A 27299-nucleotide genomic window follows, 5' to 3' on the forward strand; every position below is an offset into this window, starting at 1 on the left:
AAGCGGTACCGCTGTTAAAATCTAATTCAAAATTAGAGAAGAAACACCAGCCTGGACGAGCGAGCTTTGTCTCCCCATGTCCTTGGGAAGGGAAGAGCTGTGTACAGGCCCAGAAGGGTGTGAGACGGGACAGCGGCAAAGCCTTACAGAGCCCCTCGCAAGCGCAGGGATTTGCTCTTTCCCAGGCCATTTGGCCTGCTCATTCCCAGGTCTTCGGCTCAAGAAGAGGAGGAAAGAAAAATGTGAACAGCGGCAGTGTTTAAATGCAGACTTTAAAAACAGCTGCTTTCCACACACCTAATGAGCGTGACTTGGTTTTTGTGAGTGTTAGGTTGTCTTTTTTGAAAGTAGACTGAATACAGCTTTATACGAGATTAGGGAAGAGTTGGTCTGAGCCTTAAAATACAGAGAAGCCAAGGTGGAATGGACGCTCTGCTTAGGGGAACTGGGAAGAAAGGGCCATACTTGCAATGCAGGTAGTATAACTGATTTGCAGGCAAAATGTCTTTACCAAAATGATTTGTAAAATCTGCCCAAATCATACCCCAACCTTCATGGTTGCACATGGAGGGAAGGTGTCCCTCTCCCAGGAGGACGGAGGCAGAGTGGGAGGTGACAGGGCGCTGACACTCACCTGCCACCTCCATATGAATTCCCCCAAAACTGGGGCCGGGAGCGCACGCGGCTGAGTTCCTCCAAGACCTGGCTGTTTCTTAAGCCAGGGGAGGCAAGGCTGAGCAAGATGCACGTCTGGTAGCGAAACTGCAACTTTCCAGCAGGAGCAAACACTGCTACCATTTCACCAAACGGACTTCAACCTAAAAACTAGAATATACAGCGAATCGGTGAACATCGGCAGTGGACAGCTGCGCACGTCTGCCATGATGTAGTGGTACGGGGACAGGAGAGCAGCCTGCAACTTTGTAAGGAGGAGAAAGGAGCTGGGATGCTGGTGGAAACATAGGGTGGGGGAAAAAAAAAAAAATTCCATTTAAATAACTGAGGATGGTTTAATTAACGCCCGCGGGGTGGCTGGGTGCTGCTGCTGCCTCCCGCTGCGCCTCGGCTGGGGGTGGGGGGGCGAGGAAAAAGACGGGGGGAAAAGGGAAAAGCAGAAAGGCACGTACAGCCCGGAGGAGGTCTGGTCCCCGTCCCCGTCTGCCGGGGCGGGGCGGGGTGGGAGCCGGGCCGAGGCGGGCCGGTCCCGCGTGGGGCGGTGCGGGCGGCTCCCCCGCCCCGTCCCGTCCCCTCCCGTCGCGGCGGCCGCGCCGGCGCCGCGCTCCCGCAGGTGGGTGCTGCCGCGGCGGGGGTGCGGGGTCCCACGCGTGTCCGGGGGCTGCGGCCCGGCCTGCCTTGCGGAGGGGGTCCGGGGGGGCTGGGCACAGGCCAGGGGTCGGAGCCGCCGTTTCAAACCTTACCCACCTCCACGGGGCGTTTCTGGCCCCGTCCCGCGCTGCCCCCAGCCCCGGTGCAGATGCCAGGGAGCACCGTTCCGTAGCGCTGATATTCTTTGCATTAAATGCTAACACGAAGCGGCAGAGGTGGGGTGCGATATTAGAAACAAATAATCAGCTTGAAGCGGCGTTGGGGCGATGCTGTCACTGCAGACCGGGGATCTGGGGGAGCAGCATCTCCGGGACTGACTCTGCACCTTTGCACTTTGTTTTTCAGGGCATCCCAAGGAGCGCTGGGCGGCCGCTCGCACCGCCTGGCCATGCCGCCCCCCGCGAACGCGGGGCGAGCCCCCGGCCCGCCGGACGGCGGCTGGGGCTGGGTGGTGGTCTTCGGCGCTTTCATTTCTATCGGCTTCGCGTACGCCTTCCCCAAAGGCATAGCCATCTTCTTCAAAGAAATCCAGGATTTCTTTGGCACGTCCTATAGCGAGATCGCGTGGGTCTCCTCGATCATGTTGGCCACGACGTACGGTGCAGGTGAGTAAACCTGCACCAGCCCCTGTGTTGTAAAAGCAGAAATAAGCCAGAAATTTTCGCTCCAACCCAGCGTGCAGGGAAAACAGTAGTGTCCGTCTGTATAGGCACTATCAACAGGTTTATTTTCTGATCGTATTTCCAATGTCGTTTAGGGAAACAAGTCATATCTGGAGCCTAAAGGGGCTAAGGGGCAGTTTTTCAGAGGTAAATTGGTGTTGGTTGGGATTTTCAAACAGGCCTGGTGCCTTCCGAATTTGTCACTGGGTTCAGTGGGTGCAGGCGTCTTTTGACCCCTTTGGGTGCCTTTTGGACCTGTGGGAGACTGCAAATGCCTTTGAAAATGTGGTCTGTGACCAGTTTGGTGCTGACAGCCCCTTTATTTCCAGCTGAGTTTGCAGCACCTGTGCTGCTTTTCAAAATAGGGCTCATTTTGCTAACGTGGGTGCAGTGTTACACGGAAGCCTTTATAAAAGGGTGCAGTATCCTCCGCGCTCCAGAGGCTGAGCTGCATGGTGTGTCCCATTGCTGCATCCCCTTCCCCAGCCACGCTGCCAGCCGCGGGCTGCGTTGGGGGATTTCTCTGATGCCGCAAAGAAAACGTGGCCTTGGCCCTGTCACACAGCACCTCTGTTGCCCCAAAGGCAGGCAGCACCAGCCCTGCTCCTTGTACCCAAGTGGCGAGGGGACGGGCGAGCTGTTTCGAAGAGACACTGGCATCCTCCTGCCTTCCTCTGACAGAAGTTGGTAACTTTGCACCCGAGAGGCTGTGAAATACCAGCGTGGGCTGGACCTGCCATGTTGCTGAGGGTAGCAGTGGTGGTCCCCTACCCAGAAATCAGAAGCTTACCTACAAAAGCTTTCTGTGAGCATCAGTGAAAAAGCCCTGAGAACAGACTGATGTGAAATAGCTGGGTCTGGGTTTGAGCCAAGGGTGAGTGTGGAGTAGAGCAATAAATGAAGTAGCTGCTTGTTTATTGTGGCAGCTTGTAATTACAGCAATGAAATTGCCACAGTCGATCATTCTTATCAGTTGCAAAGCAGTGCATATAACTTTGCTTCGTTTTTATGATTTTGATACCACTTTCATGACTCAATGAAAAACTTGGACTGCCTTTGACTAAATCTGCAATGGGAGGTAGACAGGAACCACGCTCTGTAATTGCAGGAAACTTCATCAATATTTATCCTGACTATTAAAGCAATTCTGAAAATATTCTTTGTTTTTAAAAACAAATATTTTTTTTCCTTAATAATGCACTGTAGTGCTTTTTGGAGAGCGCAGTTGGTAATGAAGGTAAAGATGCTTTGGAAAGGTTTGTAAAGTGGAAGCGACCCTTGAATCAGAGCCTGTTGTAATCCACTCTATTGTAACCCACTGCAAAGGCTTGGTCCCAAAGAGAATAGCTCTGCAAGGGCTGCGTTCCTATTTGAGAACCCACAAATGGAGCACTTCGAGGGCAAAACCCAAGCAGCGATTTAGAAAGAGAAATCCTCTGCTCAAGCCAGTGCTGTTGTCCCAGGCCACCCCCTTGGCCTCCCTGATGGGATGCTGAGCCCGAGCCCTGGGGAGCACTGCGGCTTTGAGATAGATTTCCACTGGGGCTTGTTATTAAATGCAGAGAAAAGCACTTTTGCCTCAGCCCGAGCAGTATCAATAAGCAGTCTGCAGTGCAAAGGGAGCAGGCGGGCTCTGTATAGGCTGAACAGGAGCAAGTGGGTTGCGGTGGGGGAGGGAAACACTGCCACGGGGAGGCAGGCCAAAGGGCTGCTTGTCATTTAGATGCTACTTAAATGCTGTTTTAAAGTGCTAGGGTAAGTTATGTGGAATGTCTCTGAAGCAGTCAGGTGGGAAAAAAAAGAAAAGTAGGCAGCCCATGCCTTTGGTGTGTTCAGTTGCCTACAGATCAGTGTCTTGGAAGCTGCGTGGTTTGGAAGTCAAAGAGAGATGGCTAATATTTGGTACCAAAAGTATGCAAATGAGTGGAGGCCGCTGTAAATTTGGTGGTCTGGTACTAAAATTCACTTGTTGGGAAGGCTGTGGTTGGTGTTTTAATTCAGGTCAATGTGCTAAATGTGTCCCATGGAGACTAGGGAGCGCTGCTCTCCCTGATGGCTGGGTCCCTAACATGTTTTTTTCTGTCTTTGAGTAGTTCAGGGCATCTTATAGTGCAAGCCTTATTCCTGGGGAAATGCTGTTTCTTCCAGTGCACTCAGTCTTGGGTGGATGTTAGCTGGGGCTCAAGGCATCATGATGATGGTCTTATGATTTCAACCACCATCCACAGTGAAGCAGTGAGAAAACCTGCTCTGCCATGGGGTGGGGCGAGACCTTGATGGAGCGGCCCCAAAAATCACGTCCCTTCCACAGACTGCCGTGTGCTGAAGCGATATCCCATTGCCTGTCCCGTAACGCTGCAATAAATGCGCCAAATGAGTTGCCTGTAGGTTGCGGGGCTCCCTGGCTGCCTCTGTGGGTTGTTGCCAGCTCTGCTTTGTCTTCCAATAAAAATGTATCCCCCCACCCTCTGGTATGGAAGAGATGCTTTGTGCCTGACCATGACCGAGTGAGGAACATGCTCTGCAGATTAACCCTGCGCCTGGCAGTGCCTGAAGTTGCTCACAGGGGTGTAGATGGGGGGCTTGAGCCTCTCGGGGTGCAGGTCACGGCTGATGAGCCGGCGCTGAGGCAGGTGCAATGCTGCTCTGATCACCTCTGCCTTCTCCTGTCTGCAGACTTTCCAACCCACTTTCTTCTCTTTCTCTCCAAGTGTTCAAGCCAGTGCCGTGTGCTCTGTACCTGGGATGCTGGAGTGGACTTTCATCCCAATTAACTGAGTGTCTCCCGCCTTTTTGCAAGGAGCTTTAACTTTACCTCTCCTTATGCTATCGTACGGTAATATGGGGGATGCTACAACTGGGCACTGTTAGACCTAATTGCAGGAGATTGTACCTTTCTGCCTTCCCACTTGCCTTGCAGTTGCTTAGAGTTATGTCCATTTAATAGTCCTCCCCTCCTCTGCTCTGCTCGTGAGTAAGATTTATGCTTGTTTGATCATCCCTCTCTCCGCAGCAATCCAGGTTGGGATGCCGAGTTGCTCAGTGGCTGCAGACAGGGCCGCAGTGGGAGTTTACAGAACATGGAGCAAATGAAACACACGTGCCCAAGAGCCTATTTAACACATCTAATTTGATTGACTGGGCATTTAACACCAGAGCAGGTTTGACTTATGAACTACTTCAGTGATTTGGAAATTCTCATTAGAGGAACGGGGCGCCAGTTCCTGTGAGCTGCCAAAGTCTTGCTCTGCTGCAGTGCTGTTAGAGCTGTTAGGATGCCTGTGCAGCAAAGCTTGATTTACTTTGCTGAAAAACTAGAAAATAGTTTAACACTGGATTTTTCCTAATCTTTTCTGAAAAGAGTAAATTCTAAAAATGCCAAAGTAAGCTTTCAACATAGTCCTGAGTAACTAGTAGAGTTACTAAACCAGGTAATTATTGCCATGGCTTGTCCACTCCTTCTCTTCCTTTCCCAAATCAGCGGCGAGGCAGAACTGTCACAGCCCGCGGGGAGGTGCAGGGGTGGCTGGGCTGCAACCACGCAGGAACCACGCGGGGTGCACTGAGCATCTCCTACGTGAGGCCTCAGGCCCTGTGTCCTGGGGGGCCGAAGGGGCCAAGTGGTGCCTTTGCTGGTGTCAAGTGTGGGCATCACAGCACAAAAGGAAAACCCCAAACTTGCCTCGCCTCCACCCTTTCCCCCTGCTCCAGCAGCAGTAAATGGCCGTGATTTGGAAGGTGGCCACGTAGATCAAAAGCTTTCCTCAAGAGTGCACAGGCTCCGCTGTTTGCTCGGTTGGCTTCAGGGAAAGGCTGTAGCATTGCTGTCCCCTCCCCGGTGTTCGGCCACATCTCCAGGCTGTGCTGTGGCTCTCGAAGCCAGGATTCAGGGCAGCGAGGCTGGCACCTGAGCACGGGGATGTCCTCCGTGAGGACTGACCCGGCCACCCTGCTCGGCTCCCTCCATCCCCTGGAGCCCAGGGCAGCCGTGCCGCCCAGCGCCTTGGCAGGGCGCGGAGGCTCTGATGCTCTTACTGACAACAGCTTTTGTTTGCAGACATCCTCAGGAGACTCCCTCATTTCCTTGGCATGTTCATTGGTGTGGGGACTGGTATTTAGGCTGTGCTGCTTACTGTGTAACAGAGCTTATGTTTGCATTTCGTAAATAATGCAAATGAAGCGTATTTTCTGGAAATGCGCACATGAACTAACCCAGACCTCCACCGGAGTAGCTCTGTTGACTTTGACAGCATGGATGCAGATTTACAGTGACCACCTGAGGCTTTGGCTTGTAGCACCAGAGCAGTGCCAGTTTTTCAGACTAAGACTGAAAAATCAGCAGCCGAGACTATTTTTGCCCTTCGCTTTTTGCTTAATTCCCCTAGGAAGCTGTTTTACACCAGCCGAGGCTCTGGCAATATATGTTGCAGAAGTTTTAATGTGTCTTATCCCCCAGTTTCTTAATCTGAGCTGGGTTGCAGAAAACAATTCTGTCACTGTAATACAAGTAGCAAAACAGATTAGTGTGCAGTAAAGTGGATAGCCTGGACTTTATGATAGGGTACTTGTAGTTCTCGCCAGTGTTCATGTTCAGCAATTCCACGTTTCCAGTTGTGGAGGGCAAACCGGGAGGTTGGTGAGCGAGGAGCACAAGGAAACATTGCTTTTCTCTGACCAAATCCTTCAGGGTGAAACCCTGTCAATCTGATAAAGAAGGATTTCTGTTTTACAATGTTTCTACTTTTTTTTTCTGGTCGCGGGCAAAGAGCTCATTCCTTATGCCAAATGAGAAAAGTGTTACAGAGCAGAGTCTTTGCTGGTTGTAAAGATAAGGAACCAGGATCTGTCCATAAGGGACCAGGGGAGATGCCACCATCCTTCCCTGAGGGTTTCTTCAGCTGCAGCTCAGCTCCCAGGTATCAGCCTCTGGGGGTGACAAGGACACACCAACATTGTCAAAATGTGGAGCATCGTAGGGCACCCATTGTGCAGCTGCATGTCCTTGGCAGGGTTTCCTTTTGCAAACTGCCTCCTTGGACTTTGCTATGCCAACACAAGACCAAGGCTCCCAAGGTCTTGCCTCATGGGCAGGGATAGGTTTTGTTCAAAGAGGCAATCTTAAATAATATAATTGCAAAAAAGAAAACCTTTGGCCTTCGCGCCTCCTGACTTGGGCCATGTGCCTGCATCGTGTTCACAATACCAAACTGAGCTGCCCTTTTCCCATTTTTAAGGGTGACACATTTCAAGCTAGGCCACAGATGAGTCCCCAGAGATAACCGTTACCCAGGGAAAGCAGGAGGCAGTTGAGCTCCCAGGAAAGAAAAGATAAGCAATATTAATTTGCTAGTAATTTAGTTGCCCTATTCAGCATCTGGGGAAGCAGCCAAACATTCTAAAAATAAGAAATACTGATGCTACTAATTTAATAGCAGCAATGTTCTTGTAGCTGTTACAGTCTCCTCTAGGGCTATAAGAGAGGTAAGGATTGTGGGAAGAAGTAATGTCCTTTATTACAGCCAGCTGTTAGAGTTTGAACAATGAGCCGGCTTGCTGGCACGTGTGCCAGAATAGAATAATTTAATACCTGGGCCAGTATCTGCATTTTCAGGGTTTTTTTTATGGTGACTGTGTGGCCAAAATGCTCCTTTCATCATTGTAATGAAACAACAGAAGTCATCTGAGTGAAACTCAGAGTCCAGATCCTGACACAGAGTCATTTCAGCTGATAAGCTTGAATAGCTGGGACTAGAGCAGGAGACATCTGACCTTTTTTCCCCCCTCATTTTGAAGAATCTCTACTCTTTCTTTTGCAATTGCTGTGCAGCTAAGCCTTCTTCATGTTTGTCTACAGTTTGTAGATGTAAATATGTGCTGCTTCTGTTGTCTCTTAATACATAAAAAGTTAAGTTGCATCAGGACCATACATTGTTTTTATTCAGTATGTAGTGCAGTGGAGCCTTGCTCTCAGTCTCGCTATACGCTGCTGTAATACTTCCCCCAAAATCTGCAGGATGCTGTTCTTACAGATCCAAATTTCTATTAAAATTAGGGAATCGCCTTCTGTCTGTTTTGCAAAGACAGGAGCAGAGCCACCTTTTGCAAACACAAGAAAAATGTTTCTGAAGTAAAAGCCTTATCCTGAAGCCAGCTAGTATTTATTATTCTTGTTATCTATTATTTATTGTTTTGTAATTGGATGAAATGTCTGAAGATTTAATTCTGGAGATGCTCCACAACTGAGTCTTTTCTCCAAAGAAACTTTCTCCCAGAGCTTGTAACTGCTTAATAGAGCATCTGCTAAAGCAGCAAGGAAGAGATTGGGAAGTTGAAAGTCGACCATTGACCTTGAACATTTAATCCAAAATTTTATAGCTGTATTTTATTACACTGCTAGCATGATAAATTGCAGTGACAGGTTTAGAAAGCACCTTACAACATGCAGTGGCGTAAAGCTATATTAATAATGAGTTTGATTCTGCAGTTTTTAACTTAATCAAAACTGCCAATGGTCTCTTCTGGTCTGGTGCAAACTTCATCAAAACCTTCTCTGCCTCCAGGAGACCTCACCCAGGGCTCTCCAGCCATCGCAAGTGCTTGCAAATAGTTGTGAGGTACTGCAGCACTAAAAGGGGAAACTGAGGCACAGGAAGGGAGGTGTGGGGTTTTTTCAAGGACAAACAGTAAGTGGGTAACAGAGTCCAGGCCAGGCCTCAGGAGGTGCAAGCTCTCTGCAAGCCACTTTTGGTTCAGACATTGCCTGATGGACCACAAGCGCCAGGGCAGGACGTGCCCTGACTGGTGGAGGCTTTAACTGCTAAAAGCTCAGTGGCGGGGGTGCCTGACAAAATTGTGCATTGCCCAGCATTTTGCAGTAACTTTTCTGTGTGCGGAGTCCCAAACGGCTGGGCAGGGGAAGAGAGCTGTCTGCATGAGGGCAGGTTGCCTGTGTGCAGCATCCAATGGGGCCGTTGTCTGGTTTAAGAAATAATCTCTGCAAGGCATGTGTCTTTTTGCAGGTACTGAGCTCGCATGCTGGTGCTACTGTTTTCATCCCTGGCTGCTGAGAAATGAGCTGCCACAGCATGTGCTAGGGCTTTTTCTTGTTCTTTAAGAAACCCAGAGCCCCAAGCCTGTGAGTTCCCACACGAGTGGCTTCACTCCTAAAAAGCAAAGGGGTTATCCTTGTGCGTTGTGCTTGGGTAGTTGCACTATGGGCTTCCAATCATTTTCTATAACTTGGGCTTAGCCGAGAAATAAAAGGGTCAGTACCTGGGCGCAGTTTGCATTCGGAGATGCTCAGCCCATACAGATGTGGTGCGGATCTGTGGTGCGCAGCCAGCTGCTCCCTGGTCTTTCCAGGAGATCCAGCACCTGTGTCCTCTGGGTCCTGTGTTGTGTCTGAGCACCCCATGGGATGCCTCCGTTACCTGAGGGTGTCTGAAACGACACGAGCGCCTCCTCATCAGCCCTTAGCGCTGAGCGAGGGTTACAAGAGAGGAGAGGAAGAGGAGGGAAGGACAGGCGATATTTGCAGTAATGCCTCATGTGTCAGTTCTCTCTACTTATGTGCTTACAGTGTTGGTTCTACAAAAATTCTCAAGTAAGGCTTTCACTAGGATTTCTGTAGGTATGTGCTTTTCCACCTGGATATTTTGTGTAGGCGGAAACAAAAGGAATATCTCTGTTTATCCATGGTGGACATCCAGCATCCTGTCACCGAGGCCAAGCCCAGGCAGGTTCTCCCTGCGTACCTGCGGCTCAGCTGCCCGGTGCTGGGCGTCATCCTTCTGCTTATTGTCACCACCTCTTGGAGTCCCACCAAGAGTCAATCAGCCTCCCCGTGTCATTGAAACATCCCCGCGGTAGCAGCACCATTATGATCACGGATTTTGTTAAGAAAGCCAGGTGAGGAATGATTTGATTTCTGTAATGGATGGGGCTGCAGATTCATATACTTCTCCTGACTCTCAGAGAGCACTCAAGCCCTACAAGGTCACCACGTATGTGCTTATATTTTTTATTTTTTTAAATAGCCCTGTTCTACTTATGAGCGATAATAGCACTATAGGTTTAGGTGAAATATTTCTGTGTTCGTGGACTTGGTCACAAAGCTTTATCATTTCACCCTTCATTGGAGCTAGCAAGGTCACCAGGCAGCAGTAATAGAGATGTGATAGACTTAATAAAAACCGAGATTAATAAGAAATAGGAATAAGAAAGCGAAGAAGAGTTTTGGTTTGGGTGTTGTTAATGCTTCGCAGGCAGGTGTTAAGCCCAGGAATAAGTTATAATCCACTCTCTCAAGTGAAGTTCAAACATATGAAAACTTCTTCCCCCGGTCAGTAGAGCATGTGTTTTGTGGGCTGCCATAGGAAGGAGTGCGAGAGCTTTGATGCCTGTCTTGCATCATTGCAGCTTTTCTGCCCCTGGACGGCCCTCCAGCGTAAGTGGTCTCTTGGTCAAATTATGTAGGGCTTCCAGGAGGTCGACAAAGCTCTCTGGAGAGCATGGCCAGGTAGGGGCCAATTTGCTTGTAGAGCAGTGTGTTAAGACCAGTAATGAAGAGCTGCTGATCTCAGGGAATAGGTGTTTCAGCTGCGTAAGGAGCTCGTGTTCTGCAGCTGGACTTCAAGTGATGGAAGGGATAAAAGTCTGCAGTCCTGCCAAAGCAAAAGGTTAGCTAAAAAACTCATGGGAAAGAAATTCAAAAAGTGTGAAGTCGTGACCTTCTGAAGGTCAGTGGCTGTGATCTGCCGTGTGGGTGAGATCCAAACCAGCAGCCCGCGGAAACCACTGAGCGCAGGCAGCTGCATGCTCGGCACCTGTGACGCCATCCCCTTGCAGGAGCAGTTATTTAATTGCCTAAATATGAAGTGACATGAAGGACCTTGGCTCCAGCCCCGATTTTGGAGCTGTTGGCCTGTGGCTTCTCCGTGAGCTGCAGGAGCAGCGCGTGTCAGCTGCGTAATCTGGAAATTGAAATGCCAAAGCACTGATCAGATAAGATTGCTGGATAAGGAAGAGGATGCTTTGTCTTTCTGAAGCTTGGGCCTCGTCTGCATCGTTTTTCCTTCTTTTTTTAACATCAGAATCCTGCTGTGGCAAATGCATGTATTTCTGATGGGAGGTCAGGGTCCCTGAATTCCCAAGGACGTGCCTGGTGGGTGCAGGGGAGGGAGGGCTGCCGTGGCTTGGTTTCTGCACCAGATCATTACAACCACTGCCTTCTCAGGTAGATTTGGTGCCAATCCTGCCCAGGAGACCCAGCACCACAGAGCCTGGACCGATCAGTTTGATGACCGAGTAACGTTGTGTCCAGGCAGTTTCTCCCATACTTGGCTTATGCATCTCACAGGGGTTGTGCTGAAACTGCAGCCATTACCCCCTTTAACCTACAGACCATTTTCCTCACCTATGAGGAAGAAAGAGAGGCAGCTGCTGGTGACTGGTTAGCTGTTGGAGCTGCTGTTGCATATGCTGGACTTCAGCCTACTTATTTAAAAATGATTCTGTGCAGTGCAAAGTGATACTAACAGAAGGCATCAGGGCAGTTCAGGGGTGGACAGGTCTTTTCAAGCTGCCTTTTGGGGTCTGGCAGAGGGGTATTTGATACCATGGCTGTCACCTGGGGCATTTGCTCGCTGCTGCTTGTCCTCCAGCACCGGCGTGCATGGCCGTCCTGTCTCCAGCAGCACTGCCTGAGGAAGAACCAGTTGTGCGTGGGCTCCTCAGCCATTGCAGGTGCAAAATAAACCATCTGAACCAAGCAGTTGAGGCTATTAATACACTGTATTATTACCAGGTACCAGCAATTCTTCTCCAATGGTGATCTGGAGCAGGCACATGCAGGGCTCATTTAACATGGGTCAGCTGGGGAGCAGCAGTTCTCCAAGCCCTGGTGACAAACACTTAAGAGCACGAGCCACCCAGATCCTGGACCTTGGACTTCTCTTCTAGCAAGGCAAAAGACTGAAAGGCTGCAGGTTTTAACCCTGCTTTTGCGACTGTGCCCTGTGTTTTCTCAGGCTACCGCTCTTTCGGGCCATGCATCGTCACCAGGTGCTGATTGCTGCTGCTGATCCCCTCCGCCTTGGGAAGCTGGTGGATTCTGGCAGCGTGTTAATAATGCGGGGGCACTTGCTTTCATTTGCGGGGTAATGAGGAGGTTGCTCTGTTACAATGGGCTGGTACCCTGGTGGATAAATTATGAGGCCAAAGGCAGTGTTGTTATTCCACCGAGGGAATGAGATTATTACTGAGGAAATTGCAGGCCTGCTCCTGTCGTTGTTTTACTACTAGTGTAATAATAGACTTTGTTTTATTAGTATAAATGGTTTCCCCCCCTTTCCTCCTAGCTGAGTATGCTCTGCTCCTTCTTACATCCCCAGTGACTCCACATAGTCAACGCCAGTCATGTCGTGCCGAGTTCCTTAGTATTATCTGTGTTTTCACAGCAGTTTGGAAAATATTAACTATCTGGGCAGTTCTTTTGGTGCTGACCAATGTCCCTGTATAGTAACAGCTCATTAGAGCCGCTTGTCACTGCGGAAAAGTGGGAAAAGCTGAGCTGCACGTTGTAGCCCCAGTGATGGGGGCACTTGGTGGTCCCAAATCTGCCAGCACTGGGGTCCATGCAGTGGAGTATTTTTAAAGTGTTGCTATTTTATCATCTGCATGGCCATCAAACGGTCTTACCAGCAGACATATGATGTTTGCAATGGCTCTGTGCCACTTTACACTGTCAGAAGGTCAGTCTTGTGAAATCTGAAAAAAACCCACGTTGCATGGAAGCCTCTGGGTTACAGGGTTGGTCTTTCAGGGTCTCAGCTCTTAGCTGCTTCTCTTCATTGCTCTGCACAGGAATATTTCAGCAGAAATTCATCTAAGCCAGGTTCCACTGAAAAGGGGGAAAACTGTTTATGTTAGTATTAGGTTAAGTTAAAAAAAATGACAAACCATACTTTACAAATAAGGGATATATATATGGTCAGAGGTATGGGAGAGAAGAATGTTTTAGTCCTTGTTAAAAACACATTGGTGTTTTGCACCAACACTGGAAGTTTTGCAGCTCATAAAAAATTCATAAGGCTTATTGAGGAAAACAGAAAGGCAATTCAGGTGTCTATTTTTTGAGCACTGTCATACTTGCAAGGGTTTAAGCCAGTATGGATTGATATTTCTTGTTAAATGCCAACTCTGCATTATGATCCTGTCTAGGTCATAGTTCAGTGGCTTAAAAAGAATAAATGACAAGATGGCCTGGCTTTGTGGAGGAGAAGAGAGGAGAGTCCAGAGTATTTTGCATTTTCTTTATGGTTTTACAAGCTCCTCTTCAGGGTCCTTTTCACTTCTGCAAACACAAAACTCAAGGTGAAAAGTAATTGGACAAGCTAACAAATGAGTTAGGGCTTGCTTTATTTTCCCACTGGCGAGTTCCTGTGTTTTGCTTGCCACCAAGATCAGCTTCTTTGACATGGCCTTTCATGTACCAGCTAACAATGAATGGAAATCTGCCACAGGCATGAGAAAAGAGAGGCTTTATACAGGACAGGCACTAAACCGGCATGATTTATATGGGCTGAGGATAGTGCTTTACATTACATCAGTCTTCCAGGAGTGCCATTATCCCAGCAGCATCTTTAGGGGATATTTGGTGCGAACAGTTGCTCTCCATACTGCAGAGTTTTACTGCAGGCAGGACCCCCTTTATATGCACCCTGCTCTGCAAGGGCTTGGGATGTAAAACGAGGCATTTCTGAGCGGGCTTTCCTTGCTCTTACCCAGGGGATGATGGCAGCTCCACTGGAGAGTGTGTGCCCCAGCCGTGCCCTGCGAGCCAGGGCAGGTGCAGAGCCGCAGGCGCGGCTCTGAGCAAAGCCAGCAGCAGGATGAGGCTCAGCACCCCCCGTGTCGTCTGCTGTCTTGTGTCATCCCCTTGCGATGGATGATAAATGATGGCTGCAGCTGGAAGTTCGTCAGGAGGGAGGAAGCCACTTGCTGGGTTGTGGAAGGGGCTGCCTTGTTTCCTAGGGCCGGATGGGTGGAAATGCCACCCCTTCCCACAGTGAAGCACCGGCTGCTACCACCCCTGTGCTGGCAGGCTCATCCTTGGGATGTATTGGGGTGCAAGGGGGGAGGATTAAATTTTACTTCTAATTTCCTCAGAAGTTGCAACGCTGCCATGGTGGTGGGATTGTGGGGCCAGTGCTGGCTGGGTGACACTAGCCCTGGCTGCTCCAGTCCCTGAGAAGCCATGCATCGGGGACATGCTCAGCAGCTGAGATGGCTTTTGCTCCTCCTCATGACTTTTCAGAGACTTAGACAGCATTAGTGTGGCTGCTTCTGCAAGGTCAAGCCCGGCTTTCTGAGAGCTTTGCCAGCTGTTTCTCTTGCCCTGTCCTCACCTGACTCTGTAAATTAAGAGGCAAAAATCACCCTGACTCCTGTTAGCTTCTCCCACCATTGGCTCGCAGGAAGGAAGGATGATTTAGTTTGGATGCCAGGACAGGGAGACTGCGGTTCCTGCATGTTTGACCAGGCAGATATTAGTAAGTAAAGGTGCCTTGGGATCTAAGCTGCACATGTTACCATAATTGGTTTCTGTGTGGTAATATACAGTATCTTTATTCTTTTCATGGAGGCTGAATAACTGGTAAATGACAGGACCCAGTTTTCAATTCCACCATGTTTCCAGGGGCTGTCACACTTTTAATTTTTGCAATAGCTGCAAGCAAAGCAGTAATCGTGTTTCCTATTTCCCACAACTGCAGTGCTGGCTTTGTTGTTCCCTGTTCTTAATTCCTCTGCTGTGACTTGAGCTATTTGATGTTTTCTGAAGCTGCCCAGGACACTGCTGTTAAAGTTATCTAATGTTTGATAGCTAATCAGCCCCCTGTGAGAAATACACTATGGGTGGTATGTGGCAGAGCAGGGCAGGAGAGGTGTATTTAGATGTGTTGGGTGTGATGCTGATCACTGAAGACATCTGGGCAGGGTGAAGGCATACGCATCTGTGCTTCGTACGCCTGCCCAAATTGGCAGGGTTTGCATGCTGAAGTGTGCACAGCTATGTGACATATTGCGTGCGCCGGTTTCTGCCGAGAGATGGGACAGCTTTTGAAAGGCTGCTCCGTTAAACCCTATGGACGTTTCTGTAGGTCCAAATGACTTAAGTGGAAGTAATTTTGGGGATGTGATTTTGCATTTGCTTCAGTGCATTTGAAAGGTCTGCTCAGGACTATTACAAAACCTTCAGCCTATGAGCAGCAGCTCAGGGAAGTTTGGTTTACCAACTGTTGAGGCCTTGGGTTGGATTCTCTGGTGTCTCGTGAAGTGTAGGTCTAGCTGGTGCTTTCCCTGCAGGTTGAGTGTTCATCAAGGCCTTCGCTGTGGATTCTCCAGTGGCTGGAAAGGTTTAGTCCAGGTGCTCTGCTCCTGTTTTTCTCCTCTGACTGGCTGCACTTAGTACCTTAGAAGTCTCTGACCCTCAGTCCTATGTTGGTGAGGCTGGTCAGGGAGATCAAACGCTGTCACTCACAAGAGTGGGCTGTGATCCTGTATGCTGCGCTTCTTTAGCAAAGCAGGCTCACAGGGCCTGGACTTGAGGTTTCAGGCTGTGAAGGAGAAAAGCTTATGTTGCTTCTGAAGTTCCTCACGGTTCCCTGTGAGCTCAGCCCAGCCCAGGCAGATAACACCTTTGAGACCACAGCTCTCCCACCCAGACTGGCAAACAGGCGGGACTGATTATCCCCCTGTAAAACTGATAACACTGGTTATAGCAGATGAAGGCTGTTTGCTGAAGGTCATGCAGACCTGCTGTAAAGCATTGCTGAGAGATCACGCAAGACAAAAACAGGGAGCAATTGTGCTCTTGTGGCTTAATAAGTGATCACTGGGAAGTTGGGATGTGGTTGAGGACACTGCACGTTCATGGAGGGTGCCCCAGGGGCACAGGAAGGCTGCTCTCATTTGTAAAACCAGTGGTTGGGATATGAACTTTTGCCTTCATCTACTCCAGCTTCTACCTGGGGTTGTCCCCGTAGCTGGGAAGGAATTTGCTGTCATTGTCCAAACCCATTCTTACTGATGGGTGAAGCTGATACGACAGCTTATGGACTGGAGTGAGAGGGACGTGATCCATATTGCCCTTCTCCTGAGCTGGATGCTGCAAGAGTGGGACATAAGTGAGCATTTTGTTTTACTTCTCATAGCAGGGGCTTCTCTCCCCAGGAACTGCCCTGAATCAGAGCAGGAGAGGGGCCTTAGCAGAAATCTTGTGGGCTTTCAATGCTCTGCTGCATGGTACGACATCCTGTAGTTTTAGGGCTAATGTGAAAGCCCCTTCCAGCAGGAGGGGTGATTGAAACCTCATTTTTTTAGTTGAGTCATTAGATTGATTCTGGAGAAATGCGGACATGTGGAAAATTGAAAAATGGCAGAGTTGTGTGCCCTTAGGCTGCAGAGGAATGTGTTGGTGACTTTCCGAGGAACGCTGGTTCGATCTATTGAATTAGAGGACACGCTGATACCAGCTCAAGCATGATGCAAGTCTGAGCCCTGACCAGGGGAAACTCAGTGAGAAAGGGGTCCCTTTCCTGCTGTGCTGATCTGACATATATATCTCTCTCCCCAGAACTTCTCATTGAATTCTGTAGTGTTGTGTGCAGCAAAAGGATGCATGCATGTGAATCCAGTTACAGGATTAGGAGAAAAAACTCTTCATGTAATTATACACTCACAGAAATTTTAATTGAATGGTGCATTCAATGCGACCAGCTCACAGATCCCTCAGTTACAGGGATGCTGTTAAGACTGTGCTTGTGTGTATCTCGTTTGTGAGTGTTTTGACCTTAGACATCTAGTGGAAAGTATTTTACATGTTACAGATGTAACGATGGGCTTCATTCCCTAGATTAAACCAGTCATACCTACTGTTTTTTATTCTTGCACATTATAACAGCTGAGAACTTGTTCGGATGCTGTCAGCCATGCTGAGAGGATATTGGGGTTTTTGGGTCCAGGTCCTGTGCCATGGTTTGCAGGGTCTGGAAAGTGCTCTGGCACTATTTCTGGCTGAGATTATTTAAGCAAAGGTAAATATCCTACCAAATGGCTCTGCAGTGAGGTAGATCCCACAGTGAAACTCTTTAGAGATGCCTGTAAGCTTAAAATAGCCCTTTCCAGTAATCTGTATGTGGATGGTGCGGGCTGTTTGTAATGGCAGGAATGAAGGCAAACAGGCACACTGGGCTCCAGAACACCATTGCTGTGTGCTGAGTAGCACCAGAAATAGTCAGGTAAGATAAGATACTAAATGCTGCCTGTATCCCCCTGCTTCACTTCCAGCATCATTTTTGCAGCACTTCTGCACAGGGTTTTTGAGTAATACAGAATCTTTTCCTTACATCTCATACCTTGACTTCTGGACCACTCTTTTCTGCTCAGTTTGCTTTCTCTTGTTCTGGCTTCTCAGCGTGGTCTAACTTCAGAGTTGGCTCTGCTTTGAGCAGGAGGTTGGTCCTGAGACCTTCAAAGTCCCTCTGACATATATTATTCTGTGATTCTGATTTTTACTGGTCCTCCAGCTGGTTGAGACTACTCTACACAAGACCTCCCTTCTTTCCTCCTCCGCCCAAAGCTGCTGGCATGTTCCACTTCCTCAGATATAAAGGCTTCCTTTCAGCGTGCACAGTCTTTGTTAAGCCATTTCCCTCTTTCATAATTTTGCACTTTCCTGAACCACCTCTTTACATAAATGCAAGACCAAACTGGTTCTTTTGAGCTCCAGCTAATCCATCATCCCAAACTGTTTCTACCTACATAGACTGCTATTAAGATTTAATTAACAACTGTTCTGCTCAAGCTTCAGTCGTGGTCAGCAGTATTGGAATTGCATTAAATAGAGGCATTAAAAATGCAACAGTATTCATGATATCAGCCTCATAATATGAACCACTGCTTTGTGTGTATGGTTTAGCATCATAATAAATCAAGAAGCTCCTGTGTTGGGAACATGTGTTCACCTGATTTGTTATTGCCATTTGCCTTCTCTGATGACATTTTACAGTCCTGCGGGCAGGAGCTGTCACCGACTACACAGCCACTGTGTGGCATGGGACATGCTGCCGTCTCCACACAGTGCAGATCATCTTTCTCTTTTTCCATTTTCTTCCTGAAGTCACCCTAGAAGCTGTCAGCAGCACCTCGGGGGCACTGATATTGCAGAGTTTTACCTGCTTTGTGTCAAACATGCCCTTCTGTCAGAAGATACCTACCTCAAGGACCATTTTGCACTCTTTCCCCAGGTCCCATTAGCAGTATTTTAGTAAACCGCTATGGCAGCCGACCTGTGGTTATATTTGGAGGCCTGCTGTGTGGTATTGGGATGGTCTCAGCCGCCTTCTGCACCAGCATCCTGCAGCTCTACATCTGTGCGGGCTTCATTACAGGTAAGAAGAAAGCATCTCCTGTCCGCCCACTCTTGAGGTTCACTTCTGGTGGCTTGGGGCATCCACACTTGGGCACCTCAGTCAAATGCAATGGGAAGCTGGTGAGGTAAAAAGCTGGTGGGACAAGGGCCCTGGCTTATTAACTGCTCCAGATGAACTTTAGCAAAGAGCATATCCCCCGCTAAGTGCTTTGTTCCTGGCTGAACATCGTGTGCGGGATCTTAGCAGGGGATGTGCTCTTTGCAGATGAGTGCTCTCGGCCAGAGGCAACGGTGAGGATGGCCATCAGTGCCCTCAGCTCTCACTGAAGCGAATGCAGGTTGACTGCGCTCTGCCCTGGGCAAGGCAAGCCTTTCAAGATACTAGTGCCACTATGAAGAAAGCACCTGTGTTCCTATATTACTGTGCGCTGTCTTCCCTCTATCAGATACATGAAATGAGATTTCAGGGGTTTGCTTTAGTTTACTTGCCCTTGGCCTGCTTGTGAGGTTAGGAAGTCTATCTGAAAGTAATAACTACTGGAGTTGATTGATAATATGCAATATTCTCCCTACTGAGAAAAACATAAAACTGTATTTCCTTATTGAAGTTACAATTTGAATTGTCTGTATTGAAATATGAATTTCCATATCGGAAACTCAAACAGGAGAAGACATAGGGTCAGTCCAGCATCTTTAAATCCTGCAGGTGCTGGGTCATTGCTTTTAAAGGTAGATGTATTGGAGTTCTCCACCTGTGTGAGTATAGATGCTTAATTGTAAGCATTTTTGTTTGATTATTTTGGCTAAGGTACAGCTAATGTTTCTTTCAGTGCAGCTAGGACATCTGCCTGAAAACATGACACAATGAGTTCAAAATTGGCTTTTGAGGTTGCAAGGTGTATGTTTTAATGAATGTTCCCTATCTCTCTGTAGCTGCATTAAGTGTTGCTGCTTTCTGAACATGAAAAGTCTGAGCTCAACATTTAAAATCTGTAAAACCAGCCACTAGCAAAGTAAACTGGGACAGAAAGTTTGTCACCCTGTTCTTCTGCACCAATATTACTTTACTAAATCTATACGGTAGTGAATAAATCTCTATGCAGGATTCCCTCTCTTAAACCTTACTCTTTCTAAGGAGAGTCACTGTAGTCAGATGAAACTGTGTTATTACTGAATGAATAAATCTTGCAGATTTCTTGAAAGGAATTCCAGAAACAAAGCAATGAGAAATAAAAATAATCAATGTCGCTCATGGATAAATTCAGTATTTATCGATGCATGAGCTTGCATCATTCTCTGCTAAACAAATGTCCTCTAGCAAGTTGACTAACGCTAGATTAGCACATGGAAATCATAAATCCTTCGCTAAAAATATATGCATTTTGGTGAGCAGAAGGGCTCAGGCAAGGAATAGTGCTGTAGGAAGGCACCAACTACTATTTTCAAAGGTACTTGTCTAAAGATATGCCGGGAGGAAATTTTGTGCCTAACCCCAATGGGCCTAGGATTTATGAAGACCCTGTTCTTTTTTCGTCCCTGAATATCTTTGCAAATCTGGTCCGTTGCCCACCCCAGAGAGCTGATAGTACGAGCTGTGCTCAATGCACACATGTAACCCTTATGCCAGCAACAGGGTACAGGGGCAAACTACCCCCATATCTCCTCGTCTTTAATGCTGTCGTGTTTCCTCAGAGCCAAGCACGTTTTTTGTTGTGTACGTCTTTTCCTACTGCTTCCTGAATGAGGGCAGCTGTATGGATGAGGTCTTAGCTAATAACCCATCATTTCCAGGCACGGTATGTGTGTGCTGGGGAAGGAATATTAATTTGACAGAGAAGGGAAGATGCTTGTAATCCTGCTAACATGCTTGATGCCTCTAATTACGCTTGCAGTGCTTTCGCTGGCCAGGCCTAACATGGAAGCACTCAAGGGCAATTACGAAGCTGCCTGCTCATCACGCAGCTGAGACAGCATTACTGTACGAGGAGAGAGACTCCTGTAAAGGCGATTTGCAATGACTGTAAAGCAACCTGTAAACATCACACTCTTTCTAGCCTCCTTCCTACTGGCCTGAAAAGGAAACAGACTGATGTAAAAGACCGTGTTCATGTAATTTGCAGGGATGGAGATAGAAACAAGATAGTTGGTACTAGGAGGTCCCTGCTAAAGTCCTGTGCCTTTGGCATGTTAATAGAAATCTCTCCAGAGGAGCAGAGCGGGAAGTATCTGTTTACGGTGGAGGGATTAGACACGGCAATCAGTTGCTTTCTTGGTTATGTCTTTTTCCATTTGCATGCAATGCAGGGGCCAGGCTTTGCTGTCGGAGGCACCTCTGAAGCAGCTCTGTCCTTGACGTGAGCTGTGGGCTGCACGAGGCACTTTGCATACGCTGTAAAACCCATGTTCTCTTCCTCACTTGTTCCCCTATAGGGCTTAGAAAAAGAAATGGGGTTTGCAAGCTGTCAACCTGGATAGATGCCAGCCTGGATGCATTAAATAGGTGTTTAGGCATGCAGCCTCTCCAAGTCTGAGGTAGTAGCAGCAAATTTCAAAGCTAAATACAAGGCAATAATGACTGGTCAGAGTTTAGTTCAATCTGTACCAATTAGACTGCCACAAAATAAAATGAGATCCAGGTTGAAGCATACTGACTAATGAGACTGGAGTCTTTGCCTCAGCTGTTAATGTTGAGCATTGAAATACCTGGTAGGATCTTCCCTTGCTAATAAAGTAAGAACAAGATCAATAGCTACACAGCTCACTCCTGAAGCACCACTTATTTCCTTCTAATATGAGGGAGCTGTATTTAATCTAGGGAAGGATGCTCCCTCTGTCACGGGCTTGCTTCTGTTCATGCACCACCACCAATAGGCCTTTCTGTCATATCCTTGGAGATAAAATGTGGTTATTTGAGTAACAGTTTCAGCCATGGAAAAGCTTCTGTAGTTTCTGAAAACTAGAATAAAATGGGTATAAGTATTTCCAACTAAAGTCAGCCAAAAGCCTAAAGTAAATTGCAGTTCCAGTCAGTCAATTTGAAACTCTCCAAATTTAATTAATGGGAACAGCATGAGGTAATATTAAATTAGGTTTGTCTGACTGGCAAATTAATGTTCACATAATAAAAAAATTGAGTTGATTATTGGCTAAGTGGGTAGCTGGCATCCAGTCTGATTTTTCTTTTCCACATGACATGTGGTAGGTCCCTACCAAAAATGATTCTGTGGAAATGATGGTTCAATTTCTGCCCTTACCTACCAGCCTGGGAAATATAGAGTTAAAGCAAACTCTAATCCACTGTGTTGAATATTCTCAGGTGAAAGAAGATGCATTCCTACATCTGAGCACTGTCAAGGGTGTTCTCTAACCAAGGCTGTGTTTTGCCTGCATAGTTCTCAGGTCAGCCCTCTCATGGGAATGAATTTGGCCCCTTATGCATTATGAGCAGGCTGCACTTCCCAAAGACATGCCCTACCAAATATATGGACTATCTAGAAAAGTTCATGCTGAGAATGTGTTTCATATCAAGCCTAATTTTAATACGTTGCCATTTCAATTTATTTTTAATGTTGTAAACTTCCAAGTAATTAAAAAAAATGAATCTTATACTTGGCAAAAATCGTAATTTTGTATAGCCGTTCAAACTGAAGCTATCCAACATGAGTTGAATTCTGCTGCATCAGTTGGATTCTACTCTATCAGCGACTAATGACGGTGTTTCTTAATTAATTTTGAGGACCTTGACCTTTCTAAATTCTCTTCTGTAAAGCAATATGCCTAATTATGTACTGCATAGTTAAACAAACTAATTATATAGACTAATGAACAAGAAAAATCTGCATGACCCTATTTTCAGGATTCATGTTCTCTGGTATAATCACTTCAAGGATTACATTTCTGCTTTGTTCTAATGTGGCTCATTCTTTCTTGGATGATATAGTGGAAAATATGTGGCATGATTTTAAATGTCATTTTGATGGACTTCTGAAAATTTAACTTTTTAAGGAAATACTGCACATCATAGACATGTTTGAAAAGAAAAAAGATTATTATATGCTAGTGCTCTCAAACAGAACCACAGAAAGTTGAGACCATCATGGCATTTGGTATCTCTGCCTTCAGATTTCATCTGTGCAAGAGACGATGGCTAACTGAATTAGCAATGCAGATTTATAATACCATTTATACATCTAAATGCAATAAAAATAAATTTTAATTAAAAGAAACACCCTAGGGTCCTGTTTAATTAGCATCCGCAGGAGCTGTTTTGCTGTGTACTTGCAGACCTCTGAATCTTTTGCATCAGACCTGAATTGCTCACACCACCAAATTAGTAGCGGCTGAGACAGGTGATGTTATTTTCTGTGCAGGTCTGTCTGCCCGGCAGCAGTGTTGGGTGCCCACCACCTATGGAAAGGGGTGCCAGCCCCAGACACATGTGAGAACGATGCACTTTGGTGGTTAGCACTGTCCAAGCCAGGACACCCTTCCTCAAACTGGGAGTTGTCATTTTTTTTAGTAGATCCATCCTCTTCTCCAACAAGGCTGCTGTGTCTGGACGAAACCAGCTAGCATTCATTAAGTGTATAGTTTCAATTTACTCTGAAGCAAACTCTTTGTGCTAGGTTTGCCACCCAAGAGATTTGCAAAAGGAAAGGGCATTCCCTGACCAAAAGTGTCTTTCGGGGGTCTGGTTACCCAAATGCAGCAGTCAGAAGCTTAGGGATATCTTGAGCAAAGTTTGCATCCAGACTATCATGTTGAAGAGCCACCAGTGGACCAATTGTCCATGAATTTGCCTAAAACAATGAGCTGAGGATAAACGGGTCTCAAATCTTCCTTTGTGTATCTATCTCAACTATTCTTCTCTGTTCCAGGATTCGGCCTTGCTCTCAACCTCCAGCCATCAGTGATAATCATAGGGAAATACTTTTTAAAGAGAAGACCCATTGCAAATGGCCTTGCTATGGCGGGGAGCCCTGTGATGCTTTGCACCCTGGCTCCTCTCAACCAGTTCCTTTTTGACAATTTTGGCTGGAGGGGCAGCTTTTTAATTCTTGGGGCAATTTTATTAAACTGCTGTGTGGCAGGAGCCCTCTTCAGACCCATTGGGGCAGCCACAGCATCAGTCAAAACCCAGGTGACTGAGGAAGAGAAGGGTGCTCTGAAAGAAGAGGTCACTAAGGATGCTGTGGAAATGAGTGGTCCCATGGATGACCCCATAGAGACCAAAATGCAAGAGGAAGGAGGAAAAGACTGTTGTGAAAAAATCAATCAATACCTTGATTTTTCCCTCTTTAAGCACAGAGGGTTCTTGATTTACCTGATCGGAAACGTGCTCATGTTCCTGGGATTTTTTGCCCCCATTGTTTTTCTGGCACCCTATGCAAAGCACATCGGCATTGATGAATATTCAGCTGCTTTCCTCCTTTCAATCCTTGCTATTGTGGATATGATTGCCCGACCTACCACTGGTATCATTGCAAACAGCAAGTGGGTGAGGCCACGGATTCAATACTTTTTCAGCTTCTCCATTGCTTTCAATGGCGCCTGCCACCTTCTGTGCCCACTGGCTTCTGGCTACATGGGGCTTGTTGTTTACTCCATCTTTTTCGGCTTGGCCTTTGGCATGGTTTGTGCCATGCTCTTTGAAACGCTCATGGACCTCGTGGGAGCTGCCCGGTTCACAAGCGCTGTTGGCCTGGTCACCATTGCGGAGTGCTGCACGATATTGCTGGGACCACCTATTGGAGGTGAGTGTATTTTCCTCCTCTGCTTCTACTGGGTTGTCACTTAGATTTAGCCTCTTGCAAGCAGAGTTTGTAGGAAATGATTCTAAATATGTTTTGTTTGCTTCCCACCAACTGTTTTTCCACTAGTAATTGGACAGGGAAGGCAGGTCCCAGTTGTCTCCTCCAGCATTTCTTTTTTACTCCTTCCTGTGTAGTCCTCCAGTTGAAGTCAAGAGTTTGTAGAATGATCTTTTAGTCCCTGATCCCTTCAAACACTTGAACTGAACTTGCAGAATGGGACTCCCTGCAACACCAAGAACCTTGCACTTCAGACAGCTCCTCCTGGAGATGCCTCCTGTTGCAAAAGGTTGGAGTCCCCCACAATTTAAGCACAGTAAAACACAGCAGTTCTATGAAATCCTCTTGTCAGCTCAAACCTAGCATTCGCTATTTGTCTCTAAGGCTCTGAGTACTTCCACTTATGGATTTCAGTCATCTCAGAGCATCTGATAGATTTAAGGCTGTTCCAAAAATAAAAAAACATTTATTTTGGATGGCATGGTTTGAAATATTGAAAGACAGAGACACTCAATGTCCATGCTGACAATATTGAACCTCCAGCAGGACTTACAGTCATCTGAAGATAAGTGGGAGCAGTGATCTCCTGTGATTTTAACAGCCTCTGCTTCCTTCCCCCTATAGCATGTGCTCACTTCTTTTTCTACAAGGAACACACCATGTCTGGAAGACACCATATCTGAATCTGGCATTTGGCTCAAGTGGAGTCCTTACCAAATCTGAGTTGGCTATGAGTTAAATGACTTTATAGGTGACATTCTCTCAGTGTGTAGACACCATCCTATCTATGTGCCCTGTTCTGCAATTTGCATTTCACCTGTGCGCAAGCTTGAATAACTGGTTTGGAAACTGGTCACCTTTAAGCATGCTAAAATGTTTAATTAGGTTGTGTGTGCTGTCTATATTTGGATGTATAAAAGTTAAACTCTGCTAATTCTTTTGATATGACAGTATCATAACAAATGTAAAGAATGCACGGAAAGAAGGCAGTTTAAACCCATTTCCTGGATTCGAAACGGAGATCTGGCTAATAATCGGTGTGACACATCTTGCAGAGATGTTTAATTCTTCATATTACCATGTAGCTCATACAGTGTGAACAGAAGCAGCTGTATGGTCTTGCTGTCTTAGAGATTCATTATTTTATTAATGACAAACAAAAGAAAATACAATTTTAAAATGACCGTTTTCTGAATTATGTAATTTTCTGTGCGGAAGATTAAGTTAATGACCAGAGACTGCTAATGAGGCTAAACCAGTTCTATGTAATAATCAGTAATATTAGTTTTGTAGGGTTTTCCCCACCATTTTAATAAGCAGCAAATTTATTGGTTCTTTGGCATTTTAATAACCTACTCCAGGGTTCTGCTTTAATGAACTAAGTAAATTGTTCCCCATGTGTTTTATGACTTTGTCTCATTCTCAAAGGAAAAGAGGCAAGACTATCCTACTGTTGAATTTTCCAATAGTCTACTCATTAAAACTCTCATTGAAACCTATTTAGGAGACCTCTAGGTCATCCTGATTCGCTGAAAAGGAAAAAATGTTGCAATTAGCATTTGGTTGATGTTTCACCGGTAACATGAAAAACACAGTGCATTGAAAATGGTGTACCAAGACATCTAGGGATGATTCAGGAAGAACCGTTGACCAAAACCAGTTAAAAATTATGATTTTTCTGATCAAGAAATCTGTTTGGTGGCCATAAAATCCCCTGTTAGTGTAATGCAGTGGGATAATTAATCATCAGCTTTTCACCATTAGGGGTCAGTCAGGAAGTAATTAAATGTCCCTCCTTTTAAGGAGGAGAACATATTCCAAAAAGTCAGAGAGCTAATGGATGATGGGCCAGTTTCAAGGAGGACTATCTGTACTGTGAAGGCCAGGTTAGGAGTGGGTCTTACTTTAATTAGGATTTGGGATGTTAAGAATGGCTTGTGTTGGACCAGTAAATGGGAATTAATGCTCAGGATCATAATCCCAATAAGATTTGCATTACATTTTGACATAATGGAGAACACTGACATTTCAATTAAGCCGTCTCCCTTCAATTACTCTGTAACTCCGTAGCAGAGGCATTAACCTTTGAGAGGAACCTGTCACATTTGTCTTGGCATTGAAATTATCCGACATTGACAGCATCATCTTTGCTTTCCCTGGAACTAATGTTTTCCAGTTTCACGCAGTGCCCTTTCATCTTTAGATCATGAGTATAAATGCAGAAAGGGCAGCTGTGACCAAAAGCTGAGTCCCCTCTAATGCTGGTGAATGACCCGCGGTGGAATAAATTGGAGGGTCTTTGTCAAGAGTCTGAGATGAGACCCGGTGGCCAGGTGCCATCTCACAAAGGTCTCCGGAAAGCTGCCGCTTTTGTTGGCAGCCTGAGGACTACCAAGTGAAACGGACATCCTTGTAGGTGATCACTGGAGTCAATGGAAAGACTGTCTGCAGACTCTGATCAGAGGACTTAGTTTCTGCATGGGAAAAATAGGTGTGCCTGAAAAGTCCAGGCTTTGAAATGTAGGTTCTCTGTCCCCTTCTGCTTAACTGTGCAAATTATTGGTAGTATTAACTATATCCACGTTAACTACCAGTGTTAATGTGTGAAGTATGTGCAGGATCAGAGTATTTGTGGAAGCGATCAGAAGTCCGGAGAATGTCTTATTTTATCCTAAAGCCCCTAGGGTGTCCCTTTATATTTAGGATCTGAAAACACAATATTCTTGCCTTCATCTCTAAGTTTCTTTTTTTTTTTTTTTTAATATATGTTTTACAGGCACTCTTATTGATACCTTTGGGGACTATAAATACATGTTCATTAAATGTGGAGCTGTGATGGTCCTGGCAGGAACCTTCCTGTTCATCATGAATTATTATAATTATCGTGTGCTTGCCAAGGAGGAGAAGGAAAGAAAGGCAAAGGAAGAGGACCCTAAATCTGTAAGGACAGAAAATGAAGGCAGAAATAACTGGAACAAAGAAACCATACAGGATGGGCCTGAGCTGGAACCTTTGAGAGAGGAACGAGAAGGACTAAAGAAGGCAGTGAATGGCACAAATGAAGTTTAA

At 46.5% G+C, this 27299-nt stretch overlaps 1 protein-coding gene across 1 annotated transcript; it reads left to right on the top strand.

Annotated features, from left to right (window-relative positions):
• Window positions 1-1714: 1714 nt before the first annotated feature.
• Window positions 1715-27299, top strand: LOC309595185 (monocarboxylate transporter 2-like; the record flags this gene model as incomplete). The annotated part of the gene is made up of 4 exons (XM_082321801.1): window positions 1715-1931; window positions 18296-18439; window positions 23298-24173; window positions 27007-27299. The coding sequence occupies 4 exons, from the start codon at window positions 1715-1717 to the stop codon at window positions 27297-27299; spliced, it is 1530 nt and encodes a 509-aa protein (XP_082177927.1).

The sequence above is a fragment of the Platalea leucorodia genome (genome assembly GCF_965183815.1).
Source record: "Platalea leucorodia genome assembly, chromosome: 9".
Taxonomy (NCBI): domain Eukaryota; kingdom Metazoa; phylum Chordata; class Aves; order Pelecaniformes; family Threskiornithidae; genus Platalea; species Platalea leucorodia.